The sequence below is a fragment of the Garra rufa genome, chromosome 17 (assembly GCF_049309525.1).
Source record: "Garra rufa chromosome 17, GarRuf1.0, whole genome shotgun sequence".
In the NCBI taxonomy this organism is placed as follows: domain Eukaryota; kingdom Metazoa; phylum Chordata; class Actinopteri; order Cypriniformes; family Cyprinidae; genus Garra; species Garra rufa.
Window position 1 is genome coordinate 20,548,073 of NC_133377.1, and position 24,539 is coordinate 20,572,611.

General features: G+C 37.1%; 1 protein-coding gene across 1 annotated transcript in view; it reads left to right on the forward strand.

Moving 5' to 3' along the window:
• ptprua (protein tyrosine phosphatase receptor type Ua) overlaps nt 1–24,539 on the forward strand; it is a 404,456-nt gene that overhangs the window by 370,366 nt on the left and 9,551 nt on the right. Inside the window, exons 23-24 of the mRNA XM_073821437.1 lie at nt 9,309–9,458; nt 16,802–17,116. Of these exons, the coding sequence (XP_073677538.1) occupies nt 9,309–9,458; nt 16,802–17,116 (465 nt within the window). The remainder of the gene's footprint in view (nt 1–9,308; nt 9,459–16,801; nt 17,117–24,539) is intronic.

The following is a 24,539-nucleotide window of genomic DNA, read 5'->3' on the forward strand; positions in this document are numbered from 1 at the left end:
ACATAAACAAAATAACAACGGAGTGTCTTTAAAAGCCCTCTTTTGTGCGAACTATTCCATCCGCCACAAATTCAAATCAAAGTTTGACGGTTAGTCAGCTGAGCATAAGCTTCTTTGTTACTAGTTCCAAAACGTCACTTTAGAACTAGTAACGAAGGAATGTTGAGTTGCTTCATTGAAAGCCTATTGTATTACTGCATTAAAATCTCACTGTATCACGTTTGAGTTTTATGAGAGAGAGATGGACTGAGCGAGTGATTAACGTACCTGCATCTGATAGAGCATTCATTATTCATATTCATGATGATATGACATTAGTTTGAATGTTTACTGAAGAAAGCGTTAATATCTGTTCATCTGTTATGGGCGATTTTGTTGCTCAGTGCATTTATTCGCTGTAGCAAGCTGTTGTTGAAGCTAAAAATAACTTAACTTTTCATTTTAAAAGTCCCAAAGTCACCATTAACTGCTCACTCATAAAACGGTCTCTTGTCGCCATCTAAAGGCGGAACAATGTAACGTTAACTAAAATCACCACGGATACACGCACGTTACTCAATACTAAATACTATTATTAAATACGTTATTTAAAATATAGTTTATATACATTTTTATTTATTGAGTAGTAATATTTAATAAACAACAACAACAAAAACAGGCATCAAAAAGTTGCTAGGCAATTCAGTCAAGAGTAAAGGCAGCATTCAGTATTGAATTTACATAAACATGCTAGATGAACTATCTTCTTCTCTGGAACAAATAATAGATTAATGAGACAAAAGACTGTCCGTTAGATTTACCCACAATGAATTACATGTCATGTGTAACCACTACAGAGACATCAGAGGTACCAGCGGTAAATTCCTGAAGATCTGGCCGTGGTGAGAGCGCTCTTGAGCGGATTGATGAGTGCAGAACGCCCCCTGACGTTATGGGTCTCACATCTCCGAAAACGACGAAGCAAATTTTCAAACAGACATTATCTTTATTAACAAACTGCATATTTGAACTATAAACAAGTACATTCTCGCCTGAAAACCTCTTAAAACTACATTCCGTAACACAAAAAGAGTAATATTTATAAAATGATACGGGATTTGGACGTCCGCCATGTAACTCCGAAAAAAAAAGTTCCCGGCTAGAACACGCGGAGTGATACAAAATTGCAAAATTGTGAAAGGTCGTTCCTGTAGCGATACCAGTAGAATATCTCACGGTTCTCAACCAATCAGATTTGAGAACCAGAACGAACTGTTGTATAAATAAATAAATTATATTCTATCAGCATTCCGAGTGGTTTTGAGATATTGAGCTTCAAAGTTTTTGCATTCTATATAGCAAAAATGATATGGGGAACAAGTCTCTTTCCCACATGAGAATAAAAGAAACCCTAAATGTATTCAAAATGTACAATATCAAAATCCTCTCAGATTTTTAAATGGTGATTTTGGGAACAGGTCAAATGCAGATAGAACCTTATAATTCTAAAAAGTCATTTTCTGCTTGGAATTATAAGGTTCTATCTTGCAAGACATTAATTAAAGCAACAATTTTCAAGAAATAAAAGTAGTTTACTTACAATTTGTTTTAAAACATAAATTACTGTTGTAACAATGTGTCAGCATGTATGAGAATTTAATGTTTTAATATTAATATTTAATATTTTAGGACAAATATTTGTTTCTTGTTTAAGTTAGGCATAAAAGGCAGTGCTGAATATTTTGTCCAGAGCAGATGTTAATTTTGTAATTATAGTGGGTAATTAAAGACATTATTGCAGAAACAGTTAAAAAAAAAAACAGCTACTCTAATCCATCTGACAAGGACTTTATTCCACAAAAAGCCATTTTCAACCATATTCGCAAAACTATCATTTTCAACATCTTTAATAACAACAGTTTGGTCGCTATTGACCACATTCAACATCAAACGACAGTGACACTTATATTTCATTATGTAGGCTACTTTACATTAAGCAATTGCTCTGCAGTAAAGCCATTCAAGCCAGTTGCAGATACTATTATTTGTTTTATGCCGGTAATGTATATAATGCCGGTAGCGGTAATTATGAGTTAAAAAAAAAATCACGCCATCATTATGTTTTAAACAGTGCCACTTAATAAATGTGAATTGCACTCATTGATTCTACAGACGTGCAATTGTTGTTTTACGTTTAATCTTTCCTGCTGTTATGGAGCAGTCCGGTGACATGACAAAGAAAGTTGATCCTGATTGGTCCTCTTGTTTGCATTCGAAGTGTTGATTGGCTCACAGATAGAACCTTATAGAACCAAGTTATAGTTTGACTCTGTAGATAGAACCTTTTTCTTGTCTAAATAAAAAGTCCTAAAATGTACACAACTTTAAAAAAAAAAAACATCACATAATGTAAATAAGTTGTCACAGAATAAGAATATGTGAATAACTCAATTTTGACAAAAATGTCAGATAGAACCTTATAATTGTAAGGCAACGATATGTGTGTGTGTGTGTGTGTGTGTGTGTGTGTGTGTGTTTGTTCATTATTTCACGAGTTCGCCCTTACATCTAATCTGCTTGAGCGAGCATTAAGCATATTTTGGCGTGCTGTCCGGGGGAAGGGTTCCGGGCCGGAATACAGGCCGGAACCAGAGAACTCCCCCTGCTAGTGTAGGATCGAAACAGATTAGAAGTGGGGAGTAGGGGTGGAGGAGGGATGCCAAGAAACTATCGCTGGATGGAGGTAAGACGGCTGGTAATATATAGAGGATGCGCTGATTGAATGATTGGTTAAACAGGTTGCACCTGTGCCGAATGGGTTGATTATCTGATCGTGCTCCTCCTGAACCTTGTTTAATCAAACATCATATAATGAACATAATGAAAAAAAAGAATAGATCAAGCTAGTGTTGGAGGCCTTATTTGATAATTATATAATAAAGAAAAAAGAAAACAAATAAATATAATACAATTAAGCTAGTGTTATTTTTATTAGATATTAGATGAAAAGATTTTACCTACATTATTGCAGGAGTCCAAAAACATATCTGTTCATTACGGGTGGAGCCAAACCCGAATACGGTATTCGGAAAGGCACAAATAGTGTGTTTTTTTTATGAATACTTATTTCGAACAAATACTTTAAAAAATATTTGTATTCGGGAACAAGAAAAACTTTATATCAAAAAGCTGCGTTTCCTCATGAGACCGCAGTCAGTGCATGCCCGCATGAGTGAGTGAGTGACATTCAGGAGTCGGGGGTGGGGGGTAAAAGAGGTGACTGACACAGGCTGCTACACACAGCAACAGAGAAGACTCAGCTGAGCAAAAAAAGACTTTACTGCATCACTATTTTTGTTGAATAGATTGTTGTACCTTAACTGGGTTCCAGAGGCAGTTTATAGCTTTTGGGAAGCAGAGTTTGATCGGGAGATTATTCCATTAGGGGCCGTTCACATGCGCGCTCAAGTTCGTTATTTCAAATGTAGACGCGCGGTATGCGCGCTCATAATGGAAGCGACGCGCACACGGTGCTACACGCTCGTTTTTTCCATAATACATCTCAACTTCTCAGAATGCCACAAGTGCACGCAGGTCATGTGACAAGAACCAACCAATCAGCTTCACCCTTTCCCTTAATAACACTGAAAAAACAGCCAAGTTGGAGGAACATCTTATCATATCTGTACAGGAATAACCATTTTTAAATAAATTTAATAGCAGAGCTACTGCAAGCGATTTTTAATGCTGGAAATCCATTTATGCTTTGCTGAAACTTCCGAGTCTTCATTGAGAGATCAGGTCATGGTTGCTTAGCAACGGCAGACGCCACGGGAAAGAAGTTCATTCAGAAGAAGAAGAGTTCTTTTAAGTATTATTTGTTTTTATTCCGTCTGTTCAGCGGTGGTGGGGTTCATAATGTTCACAATGGAATTTTATTAGTAGTTGGTTTAACCATGGATAAGGTAATGGCTGTTATGTTATTTTCTTTTCAGTGACATTCCTTGTTACATGTTCAAAAACATCAACCAATATTGCATATCCATAATTATTATAATGGATATAATTAAAGAATACTTACACTATAACATAAATTAGAAGTGTAACGCAAAAAAAACAGGATTTTTACACCTATTTTGAATTTTACTCGAATACAAATACAAATACAAATACTTTCCCCCCCTCAAAAAATACAAATACAGATACAAATACCGGCTGCTTTGCACACCCCTATTGTACATACAGTTTCCAATTGTTTCCAATTGCAGTGAACACTAGTGGTCTGTAAAACATGTTACAACTCTTCCTCTCATTCCATCCTGATGATCTAACGATAGCTGCTCGGATGTCAGCTAGTCTAACAGACATTTGGATGAAGGACCATCATCTTCAACTCAACCTTGCCAAGTGCTCTGCTTGTGGTTCCATCAAACCCATCATTTCATTACAATTTTACCATCCAGTTAGGCACATCAACTATAATCAAAAACAGCCAGAAACCTTGGAGTTGTAATTGATGATCAGCTGACTCTCTCAGACCACATTGCTAAAACTGCCCAGTCCTGCAAATTAGCTTTATTCAACATCAGGAAGATCAGGCTCTTTCTTTCGGATTATGCTTCACAACTCATTGTTCAAGCTCTTGTTCTGTCCAGGCTGGACTATTGCAATGCTCTTTTGGCAGGTCTTCCAGCCAGTTCTATCAAACCTTTACAATTAATAAAGAATGTGGCTGCCAGATATTTTTTTAATGAGAACGCACATCACACCTCTCTTCAGCTACCAATAGCTGCTCGCATAAAATTCAAGGCATTGATGTTTGCCTACAAAACCACCACTGGCTCTGCACCCCTTTACCTAAATTCATTACTTCCGACTTATGTGACCTCTAGAAGCTTGCGTTCCATTCCAAAAAGGCACAAAATCACTTTCACAGACTTTTACACTCTGGTGGAATGACCTGCCCAACTCAATCCGAACAGCTGAGTCCTTAGCAATCATGACCTTTTAGACTCTATTAATTTACTTACTGCTTGTTTTTTTTTAGGCCTCCAACACTAGCTTGCTTTTTCTTTTTTTATTCTATCTATTTTCCTTTTATTTATTATATAATTTTAAAAACTGTGATATGTATACTGCGTTAGGCTAAATGAGATTTGTCATAGCACTTGCGTGTTATTGCTCTTTTGTTGATTTTGATTGCTTCCATTGTTCTCTTTTGTAAGTCACTTTGGATAAACGTGTCTGCTAAATTTCTAAATGTAAATGTAAAACATTTTTACCGTTGTGCATTATTTGCAAATTAATGCATTTTGATATTTTCATTAGATACTTCAGTATGCAATGCTTTTTTTTTTTTGATAAAATAAACTTGCTTGGCAGCGCACCTGGTACAACATTGAGTTTCTTTATTGCAAGTGCAAACTTGTAAAAGGAAGCTAAAATGTTAAGCACTTTTGGTGCTTACCCTAGTTCATTTGACATCAGAGTTTGGTTCATGTGAGTGATGTTCCAAAATTCCAAAATATTCATCAAATCCTGATGCATGAAATTAAGTCCCACATTTTTTTTTTTCTCACTGAATATCCTGTTTCACTTGGAAATACAGAATTACAATGGTTTGCCAGTGGCAATCCATGTTGCTTCTAAATGTTAATATCTCTAATACAAGAGCAGTAGGCGGTTCAGTTATTCATTTTATGAAATAGCTTGTGCCAACTTCCAGTTTTCTATTTTCCTTGCTTTCAACTTCTGTATTTTCTTTACAGAAACAAGTATTTAAAAAATGGACCAGAACAAAATTTAGCTGAAAGGGATTTAAAAACATTAAAATGTGTTTTGCATAAAAATGTGTTACTTTTAAATAATCGATGTCCTTGTTTTGTTCTTTTCCCTCAAATTCATTTAGTTATGTAACTCAAGTCTGTCTGCAGAGAATGAGTTGGTGAACTGCATGTTAATAAACTGATGGACGAAAGTAGCTGTGAAGATTTTTTTTTTTCTATTCTATTCAGGTCAGCCCTCAAGGGGCTGGACAACAAAGAAGAAGCCATAATTCGATGTATAATCGCTGTTCACCTAATATCACAAGAACACTGTCAAGACAAAAGCAAGGCCATGCAACACATCTTGCCACGCTGTCTAGAGTGCTTTATAATGCATATGAAATCTCTGCCCACACTGTTACACACTGTTGCTTATGATATATGAATTGAGAACAGCAAACTGAAGGCCAGTCTAGTGTACTTCCTCAACAGGGATAAAACAGATGGCTGATGCCTGACCTTTAACCCTCTGATAAACTTAATAGAGTGAAAGAGTAAACCAGAATCAAAAGAGCACTTTAGAAATTAATAGTGATCTAATTAAAGACACTTATGTCTCTATGATGCTTGTTTGACAATCATCATTAATTTGATTGCTCATATTTACGGTTATATATTTATTTTTATTTTTTAATACTTAACTTAATTTTGCAATTCATTTTGAACAAGACCTGAAATCATGTGTCTTGTTAAGGAGAGATATTGGACAGATTGGAGAGCAATGATAAATTAGACTGACAATTGTCAATCTAATACTTATATACAGTATCACAAATGTGAGTACACCCGTCACATTTCAGCAACCATTTTAGTATATCTTCTCAAGGGACAATACTATAGAAATTAAACTTGTATATATATTTAGAGTAGTCAGTGCACAGCTTTTATAGCAGTATAGATTTACTGTCCTCTGAAGATAACTCAACATACAGCCATTATTGTCAAAATAGCTGACAACAAAATGAGTACACCCTAAGTGATAACAGCAGTATGTTGTTTAACCATGCACAGCCACATGTCCTATTCATCATGTTTATGTTTGTGTCTGCTTGACAGGACCATACAGTTGTGCATCTTGAATTAGAGCAGTTAAAATTTGGTGCTTTAAAGGTCCGCTGAAGTGCCTTGAAACACGCAGCGTTATTCTATGTGGTGACGTACTTTTAACTGAAACAAAAACATATCGCCCAGCCCCGCCCACTAATTTTGAATAGCCAATAGCGTTCCATTTATATCTGCTCGGGCCAGAGCCGTTGAGCTCGGCAAAGCCGCATTTGTAAGCTTATGACAGCCACAGACTAATAAATTACCCCACAAATTCAATATGAAACTTGCTAAAACGAAATAGTGATCATTATCATGCTGAGGCTGTGTAGTTTAATACATGCCGACCGCACATATGAGCGCATATGATCTGCTCCGTGTATTGCGTCTCTGTGTAGGGGGCGGGACACTACGGACTCTAGAGAGCATTTGATTGGACAGAACGTTTGATGAGAAACTGAAGTGCACGGTGATATCATCCAAATCCTTGATTCATATTGGCGGAAGTGACGAGACTGTAAGTTTTGAATGCCCATATCTTGTAAACGCGAATTTTGTCGTTGTTTTGAAGCACACTAGACTATAGATAATCTTAAGGCTAATATATTCATACTAAAAGCCAAAAAACTTTAATTTTGATTTCAGGGGGACTTTAAGTACAATTCTCTCATACTGACCACTGAATAGTCAATATGGCATCTCATAGTAAAAAAAAACTCTGAGGATTTGAGATTTAGAGTTGTTGCTCTCCACAAAGATGGCCAAGGCTATTAGAGGTTCAGTAACACCCTGAAACCGAGTTACACTACAGTGGTCAGGGTCATACAGAGGTTTTCCAAGACGGGTTCCATTCGGAACAGGCCTTGCAAGGGTCGATCAACAAAGTTAAGCACTCGTTCCATGCATCACGTGCAGAACCTGGCTTTAACAAACAGATGCATGAGTGCTGCCAGCATTGCTTTAAAGGTTGCAGAAGTAGAAGGTCAGCTTGTCAGTGCTCAGACCATACACCACACACTGCAACAAGTCGGTTTGCATAGGCGTCGTCCCAGAAGGAAGCCTTAATCTAAAGCTGGCTCACAAGAAAGCCTGCAAACAGTTTGCTGAAGACAACCTGTTCAAGAGCATGAATTACTAGAACCATGTCCTGTGGTCTGATGAGACGAAGATAACCGTGTTTGGCAAGCATGGTGGTGGTAGCATCATGGTCTGGGGCTGCATGAGTGCTGCTGGTACTGGGGAGCTGAGGGAAACATGGATTCCATTATGTAGTGTACATTCTGAAACAGAACATGATGCCTTCCCTCCAGAAACTAGGCAGAACGGCAGTTTTTCAACATGATAACGATCCCTTGCTGAGGAAGCCGAAGGTGAAGGTGATGGTGTGGCCAAGTATGTCTCCAGACCTGAACCCTATTAAGCAACTGTGGGGCATCCTCATGCGTAAGGTGTAGAAGCAGTGCCAGATAACAATGGAGCTAACACAAAACAATTTACACTTTGGACAATTTCACTTAGGGTGTAATCACTTTTGTTGCCAGCTATTTTGACAATAATGGCTATATGTTGAGTAATATTCAGGGGACAGTAAATCTATGCTGTTATACAAGCAGCACATTGACTAATGTATGTATTTTCTGATGAAGTAAACTTGATTAGCAGCCCACCTGGTATATCATTTGACTTTTAAAACAAGTGCACAAACTTGTAGAAGGAAAATGAAATGTCATGGTTGGTTCAGGAAATTCACTTTTAGCTTTATGGTAGGGTGTAGGTGGTACATCATTTAGACATGCGAACAAACCTTAGTGCCACTTGCCAAAAAATTAATTTCTGAACTGCTGACATAACAACATATTAAAGTGTTGCCAGATTTTACTTTTATAGGATGTTTAAGTTTGAAAGTGTCACCAAATGAGCAAGATGCAACATTTTGCAGAAATGCTTCCACAGGTAGGCTTTTCCAGTACATCTGTGTTACTTTAGGTCAGCAAGCAATCCCCAAACACCCTAGAAACCACATACACTAAAAACACTTCAGAATTATCCAGAAAATCATAATTCAGTGGCAGCTTGTTTGCATGGGCAACCATCACTCACATTTTCTTCAGAAAATTTCTATAATTATTTCTAGTGATATCTATTGTTATACACCACAATTTCGAAAGTCGAAAGTCATTCTGCTGATGGCAATTTGTAGATGAGTGCAAAAGAGTTTTAAAATCTTTATGTGGGAATATAGATTTGATTGACTTTGACATTTCCCTCCTACACTGCTAAATTAAGCTAATATTTGCCCCCTCGATTAATCTCTCTGACATTTTGTCACATCGTTTTTAATTAAAGCCAGATAAAGGCAAATAATTGGACACTGCATCGTGCATGTTTTGACATGGCCTCATTTCTTTGAAGCAGTTTTCTGTCCTGAGCTGACTCTTTCTGTGTCAATCTTTCTTTCAGGAGCAGTATATATTCATCCATGATGCCATACTAGAGGCCTGTCTGTGTGGAGAGACCGCCATCCCCATTAGCGAGTTTGCGCTCACCTATAAGGACATGTTGAGTGTAGATTCTCAGACCAACACCTCTCAACTGCGAGAAGAGTTTCAGGTGAGTGAATGAGCTGAGGACAAAAGACTCAGAAAAGACTACCTTCACTTTCGTTGTTAGCCGAAGTGGTCAAAGTTGAATTTTCAGCATCACTACTCCAGTCTTTAGTGTCATATGTGAACCTGGACCACAAAACCGGTCATAAACATTTTTGAACAACAGAAAGCTGAATAAATAAGCTTTCCATTGATGTATGGTTTGTTAGGGACAATATTTATAGGACAATATTTGGCTGAGATACAACTATTTGAAAATCTGCAATCTGAGGGTGCAAAAAAATCTAAATATTGAGAAAATCGCCTTCAAAGTTGTCTAAATTAAGTTCTTAGCAATGCATATTACTAATCAAAAATTAAGTTTAGATATATTTACTGTAGGAAATTTAGAAATCATATTCATGGAACATGATCGAAAAATCGATAATTTGACCCATACAATGTATTTTTGGATATTGCTACAAATATACCTATATGTCACATAGTATCCTTCTGAAATCATCCTAATATGCTGATTTGCTGCTAAAGAAACATTTCTGATTTGTATCCATGCTGAAAACAGGTGTAGTGCTTCATATTTTTGTGGAAACCGTGATACACAGCCATTCAAATGTTTTAGATGAGAAATTAATATTTTTGTTCAGCAAGGATGCATTAAATTGGTCAGAATTTACAGTAAAGACATTAATAATGTTACAAAAGATCTCCATAAAATGAATGCCGTTCTTTTAAACTTTAATCAAATCCTGAAAAATATACAGGTGCATCTCAATAAATTAGAATGTCATGAAAACATTTGCCCCCAACATTTGCATAGCCCAATAATCAGTAACTTCAGTACATCAGTAAAATAAGGCAAGCCACTGAAGGGACATCGTTAGCTTAATGCTAGCGGTAGCCTGTTACATTGCAGTAGGGGTGAGCGGGGCACAACCTAACGCGGGGTTAATTGTAACACACGTGGTTTAAATATTTCCACACATGCTAGCATAACCAAATTTACAGTATTTACTAGTTGCCATAGCAACACTATGCAGAGAAAAAGAGCGCCAAAATTCAAAAGCCTTTTGAAGATATCGCTGAATATTTATTTTACCATAGTAAAAGTACATTTCTGGCTGAAGTAAACTTTTAATTTAAGTTTTTAGTATTCATTTAAAATTAGACAAATCTGCTATTATTTTAATCTCCAATTTGTTATTTATCAGTTTAGATAGTTTATTAATGCTTCGCAAACCAGCAGAAGACACTAACCTATATTATATTCCAGTCACGCAGACGGGGAACGTTGTGACACTGTGTTACAATATGCCCCGCTGTTATTAAACTATGCTATTCTGTGACATTAGTGGTGCAGTTTACACTATTGACTTAAGGATTTTGATAAGAAACCACAAGAAACAGGTGAATAAAGGCTGACAATCAATGTTTAATGTTCAGAAGTTATTATTTCAAGAAATGTAAAGCATTTTGGCTCGTTTTGTGTGTGGTGTTCTATGAGAGCTGCGTGTGGAGGGAGGAGAGTGTTTTTCTGAATGTCTAAATGTGTTTCATCTATTTGTCCACATTGTTTTGAACTACTGTACAGCTGTGTGTTGCGATCAGGGCCGTTCAAAGCATTGTAGCGATGTGTTCATTGTCAAACTCCAAAATTAGATCATTTTTATTTTTTTAAAAAATGTCATTACTTCATTTGAAAAAGTTAACACATGTATTTTACTGACAAAATATTTTAGTTTGTTGTGTATATTTTTTTTCATTCGATCAGATAACATTTTAAGCTGTCATATGGTCGTGTTACAACGTGCCCCTCAGATGTTACAATGTACCCCATCTATGGGGCATGTTGTCACGTTTCACTTCCTTTCTTTTGAGGTAAATAACGAAAAACGTATACACTGTAAATATGAAACAAAGCGATATATTTGTACTAGACAAATGTGAAAATAATGTGGATAAATATTGTACTCTGAACCCCAAGTGGATTTACATAAACCGTGAAATTCAAAAAGTGTTAGGTTGTGCCCCGCTCTCCCCTACATAAGATTTCACTTACCACATAAAAGGAGAGATGACTGCGCTGATGATGGCAAATGATTTACAGATCCTGAGCATCACTGACAACATCTAACCTTGTGTGGTAAGTACTTGTGTAGCTGCAGTATAACTTTACACAGAGCACATGCGATTACAATAGTGAGAGTAAAATGTCGCTGATTCAAAACGGCAGATTCAACAAACCGCATATTAAAAGCAGCTAGAGCTTCGTAATTTAATATATATTTCCTCCATGTGCAAGCTATTGAGATGAGCAGCTCTGTGAAACGGCCAATCAGAGCAGCACCCCTCATTAATATTCATGGACTTTCCAAATAAGGCAATAACAGAGCATTTCATTCTAGGGACAAATCCTAGGGTTGTAAATGGACTTGTAAAACCGTTTCTGGAGATTTTTTGCCCTTTCCTATGCCATATACCTTCTATATCAGAGAACAATTTAAAATATTGTATCAATGCATTCTATGGCACCTTTAATTGTGATGATTTGGCTCATATTTAACAAAAACCCACCAATTAATTTCAACAAACTAGAAAATGGTGACATGTCAATCAGCTAATCAATTCAAAAGACCTGCAAAGGTTTCCTGAGCCTTCAAAATGGTCTCTCAGTTTGGTTCACTAGGCTACACAATCATGGGGAAGACTGCTGATTTGACAGCTGTCCAGAAGACAATCATTGACACCCTTCACAAGGAGGGTAAGCCACAAACATTCATTGTCAAAGAAGCTGGCTGTTCACAGAGTGCTGTATCCAAGCATGTTAACAGAAAGTTGAGTGGAAGGAAAAAGATGCACAACCAACCGAGAGAACCGCAGCCTTGAGAGGCTTGTCAAGCAAAATCAATTCAAGAATTTGGGTGAACTTCACAAGAAATGGACAAGGCATCAAGAACCACCACACACAGACGTGTCAAGGAATCTGGCTACAGTTGTCCATATTCCTCTTGTTAGGCCACTCCTGAACCACAGACAACGTCAGAGGCGTCTTACCTGGGCTAAGGAGAAGAAGAAATGGACTGTTGCCCAGTGGTCCAAAGTCCTCTTTTCAGATGAGAGCAAGTTTTGTATTTCATTTGGAAATCAAGGTCCTAGAGTCTGGAGGAAGGGTGGAGAAGCTCATAGCCCAAGTTGCTTGAAGTCCAGTGTTAAGTTTCCACAGTCTGTGATGATTTGGGATGCAATGTCATCTGCTGCTGTTTTTTGAAAACCAAAGTCACTGCACCAATAAATTTTAGAGCACTTCATGCTTACTTCTGCGGACCAGCTTTTTAAAGATGCTGATTTCATTTTCCAGCAGGATTTGGCACCTGCCCGCACTGCCAAAAGCACCAAAAGTTGGTTTAATGACCATGGCGTTGGTAAGCAAACTCACCAGACCTGTCAAGAGGAAAATGAGAAACAAGAGACCAAAAATGCAGATGAGCTGAAAGCAAAAGGAGCCCCTACCATGTATTGAGTACTTATTTTTTACCATTTTTTATTGGTCTTATAAGTATTCTAATTTTTTGAGATAGTAAATTGGTGGGTTTTTGTTAAATGTGAGCCAAGCTCAATTAAACAATTAAACATCACAATTAAAATACTACTTCAGTCTGTGTGCATTAAATTAATTTACTACACAAGTTTCACAATTTGAGTTGAATTACTGAAATTATTGGTCCCACTTTACATTAGGTGGCCTTAACAACTATGTACTTACATTTAAATTAATAATTTGGTACAGTGTACTTATTGTGTACATACATGTTTTTACATTGTATTTATATATTTTTAAAAACCTATATGTAATTACATTTGTAATTAATTTCTGTAATTACCACTGTTGAACCAACCCTTACACCCTAACCCACCCTGAAACCTACTCATACCACCAAACCTGTCCCTAACCTTACCTATATCCCACCTTAATAGAAGCAAAAGTGTTTTGCAATGCAATATGACCACATTAAGTACATTGTACTTTTAAGTACATAATAATTAAGGCCACCTAATATAAAGTGTGACCAAATAAATGAACTTTTCCACGACATTCTAATGTATTGAGATGCACCTGTGTAATGGTTTCCACAAATGTATTTAGCAGTAAAAACGGATATAAAACTAATATCTGAGCAGCATATGTGACACTGGACCACAAAACCAGTCTTAAGTAGCATAGGTATATTTGGGTATATTATTAGTCAAAAAAACATTGTATGGGTCAAAATTATCATTTTTTTCCTTTATGCCAAAAATTGTTAGGATCTTTTTGATTAGTAATATGCATTGCTAATAACTTCATTTAGACAAAATTAAAAGCATTTTTTCAGTATCTAGATTTTTTTTTTTTTGCACCCTTAGATTCAAGATTTTCAAATAGTTGTATCTCAGCCAAATATTGTCCAATCCTAACAAACCATACATCAATTGATTTATTCATTCAGCTTTCAGATGATGTATTCAAATAGAAACCAGTTCTTTTAAATTGTATTAATATGTCAAATGTTTGCTGTTTTTACTGTATTTATAGGATTCTCACAAAACTGGCCCCAGAACTCTCAAATAGTGAATAAAGTCACTGATCACATTTTTTGGAAATTTGCTCTTTTTTCCAGTAAATATAAGGAAGTACCCTTTTTGTGACCCATGAGATGAGACACCCATTATCATGCCTATTGCTTATTACTTCTTTAGCAAGTTATTATCCAGCAATATTACTGCTGATTACAGTCTAATTACAGCCCAATTTAATGTTGTGGACTCTGCTAATGCACTGCGGATGCCACTTGTTCAAGTACATTGACTGCATCCCATTGCTTAGACCCAGGAAGACACTGTGTGCTGAGATTGGTCCAAGTGGGAGGTACTGCTGAAACACACTGACAAATTAAAACAGCTTCCTAAGTGATCTCAGCAAGCCAAATGGCCAAACCATAGTGCTTGAAAACTTCTGACCATGCAAGGAGGCCAAACATAATATATGCATAATCGTTTAAGTGAGAAATGAGCTGAGATTGTGTGATGTATGGTGTGTAATTGGAGTTGTCTTTGGGAAAATTAGGAGCACTGATTGAAGCCGGAGATTAAAACCTCATGCATTTTAATTATTTGTTCTTTCTTTCTTTTTAATATAGGCTGAAAGAGAACACAGTTACTCTGGAGAGCTATTTTTACTTGATTTAACAAATTAAAGTGGGTTTTATTTGTATGAATTAATGTATTTAGTGATGTTAAAATATATTCTGACAAACAAGCAAAACTTGTTTTTATAGTTTGAGTATTTTTATTTTTAACTACAAATTTTAAATTAGCCATTTTATCATTGTAATGCAATTAAGATAAAATTAAATATAAATATTAGATAAAACAAAAATCACAAATGCCTAATGGCTATTAACTGAAATAAAATGTTTAACTAAAATAAATAATTAAAAAGTTTTCAAATAAAGTTTTAAATGTTTAAATTTGAAAATAAAACTAATGTAGAGACCAGAGGATCACAGAGGCTTTGATTTGTATGAACTGTATTCATTTTATGATATTTCCATTGGGTCTTTATGCAAATTATATAATTTTGTTTCATCCAGGTTAAGTGCTGCATACTAACTCACAGCTCAAACTGTGATGAAGTCAACCAGCTGAAGAGTCTATTTTCGTTCATTTAGAGAGGGTTTAATGAGGTGTTCCCTCACCTTACAGTTCCACTCATGTGTGTGTTTTTAACATCAAGCTATTAATGGCTTCATGCCTGCCGCTCCGAGACTGTGTACCTGTCCCTGTCCTCCTCAGAGCCAATGTAATCTTAATAATCATAATTGTAATGTCCCATTTGTGCTGTCAGAACCAATCGGGATTGAAACACTTCACCCCATCAAGTGTAATAATCTGCATAATTCTCAGGCTGATTCATTCACCTCAAGGCTCATAGAAGAAGTATTCATATGTGACCAGTGTGCGTTTATTTTCAGCCATTAAGCTCTGTAGACATTATTTGCCTGACAAAATCATTTTAGCTTCCAGTGCTTTTCTTTGCATCTTTCTACACTTGAGGTTGTAAGCTAGAAAAATAAAAATAAATAAAAAAATGTTTTACTTTGTTTTACAATATTTACAGTTGAGGTCAAACGTTTACACCCCCCTGCAAAATTCTGCAAAATGTTAATTATTTTACAATACAGTATACAGTAAGATGGATCATACAACATACATGCTATTGTTTATTTAGTACTGACCTAAATAAGATATTGCATATAAAATATGTTTACATGTAGTCCACAAGATAACATAATAGCTGTATTTATAAAAATTACCCGCTCAAAAGTTTATTATTCTTAATACTGAAAAAATGAAGCTGAAATATACAAAAATATAATTATTAGATAAAAGCTTAAATGAAATAAGCCGTAAATAAATTAAATTACTAGTTAATGTACAAAAATTACTAAAACTAAGACTAAAAACAAAACGTCAACTAAATTAAATATAAAAATAAATAAAAGGTAAAAATGTATTTTAAATGATAATAATAATAATTAATAATAATAATAATAATAATAATAATAATAATTGAAGCTAAAATATACTTAAATATAATTATTAAATGAAAACTTAAATGAAATTTGCCATAAATAAAGTTACTTGTAAATGTACAAAAAATGACTAAGACTAAAAGAAAGAAAGAAAGAAAGAAAGAAAGAAAGAAAGAAAGAAAGAAAGAAAGAAAGAAAGAAAGAAAGAATAATGCCAACTAAATAAAATTAATTAAAAAAATAAAGTTAAAAGATACAAATTAATTCAAAATATTAATAATTACTATAATAATAATAATAATAATAACTCGATCCACATCTGTATTTGTGTGTTTGTTTTTTAATTACTTACATACTCATGTTTGTAAAAATATCCAAGTATCATCAAAATATGTTTACCAAAGACCTTGTTTAACTAATGAACTGTAAAATAGCATTATAGGAAAATATTGAGGGAACTCATGGTGAATTTGTCTTCTGGCGTTTCCCATGTTTGTCTTGAGCAGTTAAACTGCTTATTGCTATGCAAAATAACTTATTTGAGGCTGTAATCATTGTGTGTTTTATGTTTTAGTGGCTGAAGGATTGAAAATGTTATTCTCTTTCATGGGATTTTACACTTCTTCCGTTTTTGCCCTGTTGGTCATTTTTGCCTCTAGCTATTGCCTGCATAGTTTTGCATTGTCTCACTTAGTTGTATCATTCCACGTCTGTTGCGTGAATTCAGACACCCTTTGATCCCTTGTCTCTTCTCTGTGTCTGACTTCTTTCTCTTCAGACTCTAAACTCTGTGACTCCTCACCTGGATGTGGAGGAGTGCAGCGTCTCTCTACTGCCCCGCAACCGTGAGAAGAACCGGAGCATGGACGTGCTGCCGCCTGACCGGGCGCTGGCGTTTCTCGTCTCCACCGAGGGCGACGGCAACAACTACATAAACGCGGCACTAATGGACAGCTTCCTGCAGCCGGCTGCTTTCGTGGTAACCCCTCACCCTCTGCCCACCACCACCGCCGACTTCTGGAGACTGGTGTTCGACTACGGCTGTACCTCCATCGTCATGCTCAACCAGCTCAACCAGTCCAACTCAGCCTGGGTAAGAGAACCAGATTGACAACCCACAAAGTTAACAGCACTCACTATGAGAATCACATAACGGCACTCATTCATTAAAATCTCCAGGTCTAGATTGTACCTTATACTAAACTTTGATTTCCAGGAATGCATTTATGTTTAACTAATTAAACTAAAATGGGCAGCTTTCAAACTTAAGACACAATAAAGTCAGTGATTTGACTTGTACCTGGATTTTAACGGGGACTCAACCCTCTTTTTATATGTGATATACTGTCTCGGTCTAAATTACATTCACAGTGGTGTTTTACGAAGCCAAACAAATTAGAATACAACAATAAAAATAGATATAGCTGCAAGCAGGGAGATTATTAGGAGCTAAGCATGGAGCACCAGACCAACTGCAACAATGAGTAAAGGAAGCCATTTTAAGATGATTTTTGTCAACATGACAGACAAGTAATGTAGAACTGCTAGTAATACGATTTAATGGCTTATCACTTTTGACCAAGAGATGGCGCTGTTATCAAATCGATGTTGTGTGTTTAGTGTGTTTATACCCTCTACCCTCAGGAGGGAGGAAGCATTCCGTCCTGGGAAGTTGCTCTGAAGGAAACCCTGGATTAGGGGAGCTCAGGTCCGTTCCAGCAATCCTGCGCACAGGGAGGAACGTGAGCTCCTAACCTTAACAAACCCATTCCTCAGAAAGGGGAGCACTGTTTGCCTTGAAAGTTCTGGGAAGCTCCGAAACGAATAAGGGCAGCTTCCTAGTTCAGACACTTCGTAAACCTTTCCTCAGAAAGGGAAGTGGAACTAGGCCTGGGGAGCGAGAATCGATCCTAAAGTGACGGCTTTCTAAGGTGTTAAACACCGAAGGATGCTCAAACCCTCTGTAGGGGAGACATTCGTCAGCCTGGGTGTAGATCCTACATCAGGTGCTGCCTCAGCCCTCAGGCTTAGAATGAGGCGACTTGAAGAGAGTCACAAAGTGGCGCTCAGATTTACATAAAAACCCTTTCCTCAGAAAGGGGAGCGCACACCAAATAGGCCGAGAATCAGGACCCCAGCTGGAAAGCGTGTCACCAGGTGGAGCTCAAATAAGAACCTTTTCCGCAGAAAAGGGAGCAACCAAACCTGCTCCGAGTTCGCAGCGAGCACTCCGGTCTGCTGGCACTCCTATTTAAGTGAACGCCTGTCTCAACAGGTGTAGACACTCAGTTTCCATGGAAACCGTATTTAGGAGAGGACACGAAGCGGATCCTCGCACGCAGGCCGTCTGCAACAGAGTTAAACATACTAGTGCAATCTTAACCATAAATATCTTAAGATGCTTACCTAGGGAGAAAGGAAAATTTCCTTTTGCTCGTTTAACCACTGAAGGGGGAAGCCTGATTGTGCTGGAACAAGTGTTGTGTAGACGGACACCACCATACAACCGTTTGAAGGGAGGGGTGCTCCGTCGAGATATTTCCACCTTTTTCTGAGGGAAAAATACAACACGCAACCTAAACCCTGCAGGCAACACGCCTATCCAGCCATAGGGGGGGCGTAACTAGGGAGTTATGCTCCTGTCTCAATAGGGCATAAGTCTACACTAGGCCTGCAAAGGACAGCATAAACATACCAAGGGCAAACCCAAGAAAGACTTAGGGAGCTTACCTTGAAGAGGACAAGGTCCTATGTGTAATATATGCTGTAAGGGTTGGTTTACCGCACAGCCTGTGGAGTGGAGAGGGCAAAACACTGCCGTAACCTTAATCCATAGGATCAGAGGGGGGCATCTGCCGTAGACTTGTCGTATTTCTTCTGTGAAGAGAGAAAACATACACAGGCCTGAGACAGTATGAAGTTCCTTCAAAGTAAAAAACGGATCATACTCACCCATTTAAAAGCATCCTGCTTCATAGAAAGAGGCGGGATTCCCCTCAGAGACCGCCTTGATTCCAGACCGTCAGTAAATTAGGGTTCTATACAGGTAGAACCACCAAAGAACATCATAGGTCCGGGGAGTGCAGGAAGCTTTAATGGAGACAGGGGAATTAATATGGCGACCCGACTGGACCGAGGGAAGGAGAGGTTTTATTAGGTATTACTCTGACCCCTGCGAGAATTTTGTCTCGCTTGGATGACTTCCCTTAAATCCTGTCTGCCACCTCTCGATCCGCGTCGCCTCCTAGACCTGCTCGCAGGGGGAGGAGGAGCGCGGGATGCAACACTAGCCTTCTGCACCTGCCTCTGTTCCTCAGAAGGAGGCGGAGCAGGACCCCTGTGGTGTTCGGGCTGAGACCTGGGCCTTCGAGGGATAAAGGACTTGAAGGCAGCTGAGCGCGTCTTCGCTTCTCTGAACTTTTCGACCACCGTCTCGACGGAGGCACCGAAAAGCTCAGATGGCGAAACCGGTGCGTCGAGAAGAAAGCCCTTCTCTTTCCTCCCGACATCAGCCAGGTTCAACCACAGATGTCTCTCCGTAGCCACCATAGCCCCCATGGCCCTGCCCATGTGGGTAGCGGCCTGCTTGGTGGCACGGAGAGCGAGATCCGTGGTGCGACGGAGCTCAGCCACCTGGTCAGGAGAAAGACCCTGACCGTTGTCCAGGTCTTTCAGCAGATCGGCTTGGTAGGCTTGGAGCACTGCCATGGTGTGCAGTGCACCCACCGCCTGACCTGCTGCTGCATACGCTCTGCCGTTCAGCCGGGATGTTAATTGCAGGGCCGGAGAAGGCAGAGAGGGAGTCTTGAGAGAGGAGGCCCGCCCTGTGGAGAGATAGCAGGCTAGCGTCTCTTCAACAGGGGGCATCTTCTCATAGCCGTGGTCACGCAATCCCTCGATATTAGCATAGTTCGCCATGGACGAACTATGAATGCGCGCCGAGTACGGCTTTTTCCAGCCCTTCTCGATCTCAGTATGAAGATCGGGAAGGAATGGGAGACTCACCGGAGCTGGGTGGTTATGGCCTGAAAGATACCGCTCGTCGAGGCGACCCCGCGGCGTTATCTTTCTAGCCCGCTTCCACGGCAGGTCAAGCCTGGCCGTGGCGTGGTCCATAACCTCTAGCAGCTCTTCGTATGCAGGGCAGGAAGGTAGAGAGGATTCAGCCTCAGCGTCTTCATCCATCTCTAGCACTTCCTGTTCTTCTTGGGTGGAACCCAAAAGAGCACTTGCTCCTGGATCTGACGACGTCAGCGATAACGCATCATCATCAACTAGGAGCCTGTCATCGTCTCCGGCTGGCGAGAGAGAGAGACCCCTCTCAAGTTCGTCAGCCAGTTCCACTTGCGAGCCCCACGAGCTCAGTTTCCTCCGTGCCTCGGCAACGGCAGGACCCGAACCGCGAGGGGCAAGTGAACGCTCATCTTTCCTCAGAAAGAGAGACAGACGAGACCGGAGCTTCTTCATAGGGAAGCGCTCACAATGTACACACAATGCCCCCTCAAGGACATCGCGTGTGTGCTCTTCGCCCAAACAGAATACGCAAAGCTCATGTGTGTCATCAGGTGTCAAATAACGAGGACACGGATGAACACACCGCTTAAACGACTTGCTAGTGCTTGCCATGATAGTAGTTCAAAGAAAGGATTCTTACCGTTTCTTCCAATGCACATCCAGACCGAGAAAGCTGAAGACAGCGAAGATGTATTGTGTTGCACGGGCGCCTCTTTTATGTTATGGTCGCCCGGTAGTGACGCAACGGCAGCGACTAACGCGCTGCGGTGACGTCATACGCTGGCGCCGGCCATTTCATGTAGTTTTTCTATGCATTCTTCAGACTCGAGGCACGCTGCAGCGTTCCCAAAAAGCGCCCTCTAGAGGACGCAGTGAGAGTTCCCTTCGGAAGGGAACTTTTTACAGTGTGCTGATTATAGCACATACCAAGTTTGGACTTAATACGCCAAACCGTTGCAAAGATATAGCCTCACATCCATTTTTATGTGCTTTTCGTAGAATTTGTTTGCACGTTATTCGAGAACGGTTTGACTAGTCATCTTGAATTCCATAAATTTTTGCCATCATGGTCTGAAGATGATCTGAGCCAATTTTGGTAAAAATCAGCCAAACCGTCTAGGTTTTTCAAACAATTAAAAATAGAAAAAAAAAAAAAAACTAAAATAAAAACTAAAAACTATACTAAATTCATTCGAATTTACATGGTAAGTACATTTTGTTTCATGTAAGTACAACGGAACACTAAGTACTTAACTACACTGTAAAACGTTTTCACCAGATTCAACTTAAAAACCTAAGTTCAGCAGCTGCCTTAAGTTTTTAAGTTAAATCAGCTTAAAACTACAAGTCATTTTAACTTATTACAATAAAAATGAGTTGATATAACTTGTGAGTTTAAGAAATTACTTAAGTTGATTTAACTTAAAATCTTAAAGCGTCTGCTAAACTTTTAAAAAAGTTTTTAAGTTGAAACTGGTGAAAACTTTTTACAGTGTAGGTAATAACTCTGTATTAAGGACACCTTAAAATAAAGTGTTACCAAATCATTTCAGATTAAGAAGTGTTTCAAAATTGCATCAACTACTGATGAACACATTTATTTATTTATTTTGATTATCACTCAATTTTATTTAATCATAAATTATTATGTACTATTGAAAAGCTTTTGTCTTTCAAAATCATTAAAATTCATTTCATTTCTTATTTGCATGTTTAAATCAGTTTGATAAATGATTTATGTCAAAAGTAATCTAAAAGTAATCAAAAAGTAATCTGATTGTATTACTTAAAATGGGTAATGTAATGGATTCGTCATGTAATTTAAAATCAGTAACGGATTACAATTTGTAAGTAATCTACCCAGTTCTGCATGCATTAATGACAAATGTCAAGTTTCAAAAATTCCACATATGAAAGTTGTCCAGATTACAACTAAACAGATATAGTGCAATTTGTAGCGTTTTCACTTTTTGTAAGGGAAGAAAAATCCGACTGTGGTGTGAAAATAACATCGCATATATTAAGACCCCCTGCAACCTTTTGTTTTGAAGTCTTTAAAGATTTCAGGCTATTTTTTGGTAGGTCAGCCGCCCCTCAGAGCCCATAATTCTCACTCTGGCTGAACAGCAAACACACAACGTGCCTTTCATTTGAGACTCCCCACATTGATAATGTGTTTGTCTTGTCTAAATTGGCAATGGAAAGGACAAACTCACCAAGATACCAGCCTACCCGTGATTTTCGCTCTTCTCCCCCCTGCAGACAAGCTCCGTGACCGTTCTCCACGATAAAGCATCTCTGGTGCACATTATTACATTGAATGCAAAATTAGAGTGTGTCATCTTTAAGACTCACCTGATAATACCTGTGTGTGTGTGTGCTTTTGCACAAGTGAGGTAATCTGTACAAGATTATTTAACAGTTATTTCTGCTTCCTGTCTTTCGTCTGATGTGTGCAAATGTTTTTCCAGACATTATCACACTCAGTTAGCCATCTAACTTTCTAGAAATATCTCTCTATTCTCTTTCTGCTACAGTCACCCTTTTGTGATCTGTCTGAGTGTGTTCGGATGAATATATATCTTCTTCCGCACAGTGTCACTCTGTTAATATGCATCTCAGTGACAAGGATTTATCAATTTCTATCTCATCTATGCCAACATCTCTGTGTCTCTGATTGGAAATACATGGCTGAAGCTGTTTCATGCCTGCTCGTTTCAAATAACACTGTGCTGGATTAGATCTGTCTGCAACTGGCGTGAGCGAAAATTAATTGACACATTGAGCAAATGGTAATCTGGTGGGAGATTGGACTAGAAAATGCGGCCGATATGGAGAAATGAGCAAGGATTATTTATCTTGGTGGGCTGCAATTGGATTTTCAGTGCTGATTAGCCTATCTCTGCCGTTTTCTTGACTCTATTATCCTTTCACTGTCTATCTTCACCCTTCGCCCTAATCGCAAGATGCCCATTTTCTCTGTCCGCTATCTATTATTATTTTTATGCATTTCATACAGACATTGACTTGAATATGTATTTTCTATGATTATGTGAGTTATGATGTTATAGAGAAAAAAAGAAGAAAAAAAAGGAAGGGTTATGATTTCCAAGATCATAACAAGGTAAATTTAAATAAATATCACACATACATAAATGCAGGCTTTGTTTTAAAATATTAAAATGTAATATTATTATAATGGGTACAAATTAATACTTCACAAAGAGGTTCCTTTAGTTTGCATTAGTTACAATAATTAACATGAACAAACTAAGAAAAATCTTTGTAAATTGTATCATTAACTAAAACATTGTTCAATCCAAAAAGTATTTGTTAGTGTCTAATCGACCTGAACTAACATGAACACACATGATTAATAAATACTGTAAAAAAGCTAATATTTGAAAACTCAACATGTAGGGTGCCACTAAAAAAAAAAAAAAAAAAAAAAATCAATAAAACAATACTTTATCATAGAGAGTACAAATAATGGGATATTTTTACCTTTTATGACATGATGATTAGATCACCCTGTTGTATATTATTATATTAGTTACCAGTAATTAAATTAAATTAAATTAAATTAAATTAAATTAAATTAAATTAAATTAAATTAAATTAAATTAAATTAAATTAAATTAAATTAAATTTTTAATTTTTAGTTTGTTTGATGGTTGGTTGTTTATTATTATTATTATTATTATTATTATTATTATTATTATTATTATTATTATTAATTTATTGGTTCATAAACCAAATGAAAACTAACATGGATTACAAAAATAATAGTGAAATTAAATTAAACAAAACAAAACAAAATAATAATGGTTTGTTTGATGGTTGGTTGTTTTGTGTTATTATTATTATTATTATTATTATTATTATTATTTATTTATTAATGTATTAATTAATTAATTTATTTATTTATTTATGTATTTATTTGTTTGTGTGTGTGTGTGTGTGTGTGTGTGTGTGTGTTTGTTTGTTTGTTTGTTATGTATGTATTTATTTATTTGTTCATAAACCAAATGTAAACAAGCATGGATTAAATAATAAAAATAAAATAAAATGAATTGTTTGTTTGATGTTTAGTTGGTTGTTTATTATTATTATTATTATTATTATTATTATTATTATGTATTTATTTATTTATTGGTTCATAAACCAAATGTAAACTAGCATGGATTAAATAATACAATAAAATAAATTGTTTGTATGATGTTTGGTTGTTTATTATTATTAATATTATTATTATTATTATTATTATTTAATTTATTTATTTATTTATTGGTTCTTAAAGTGAAAACTATCATGGAATGAATAAATAAACAAAAGAAAGAAAGAAAGAAAGAAAGAAAGAAAGAAAGAAAGAAAGAAAGAAAGAAAAATACAAATATTTAATTTCTAACAAATTGGGACTTCAAACTAGATTTTAGACATAATTCTTGGTCACAGTTATGTCAATAGTTACTTCCCCTTATTTGAACATCACATTTGATCTC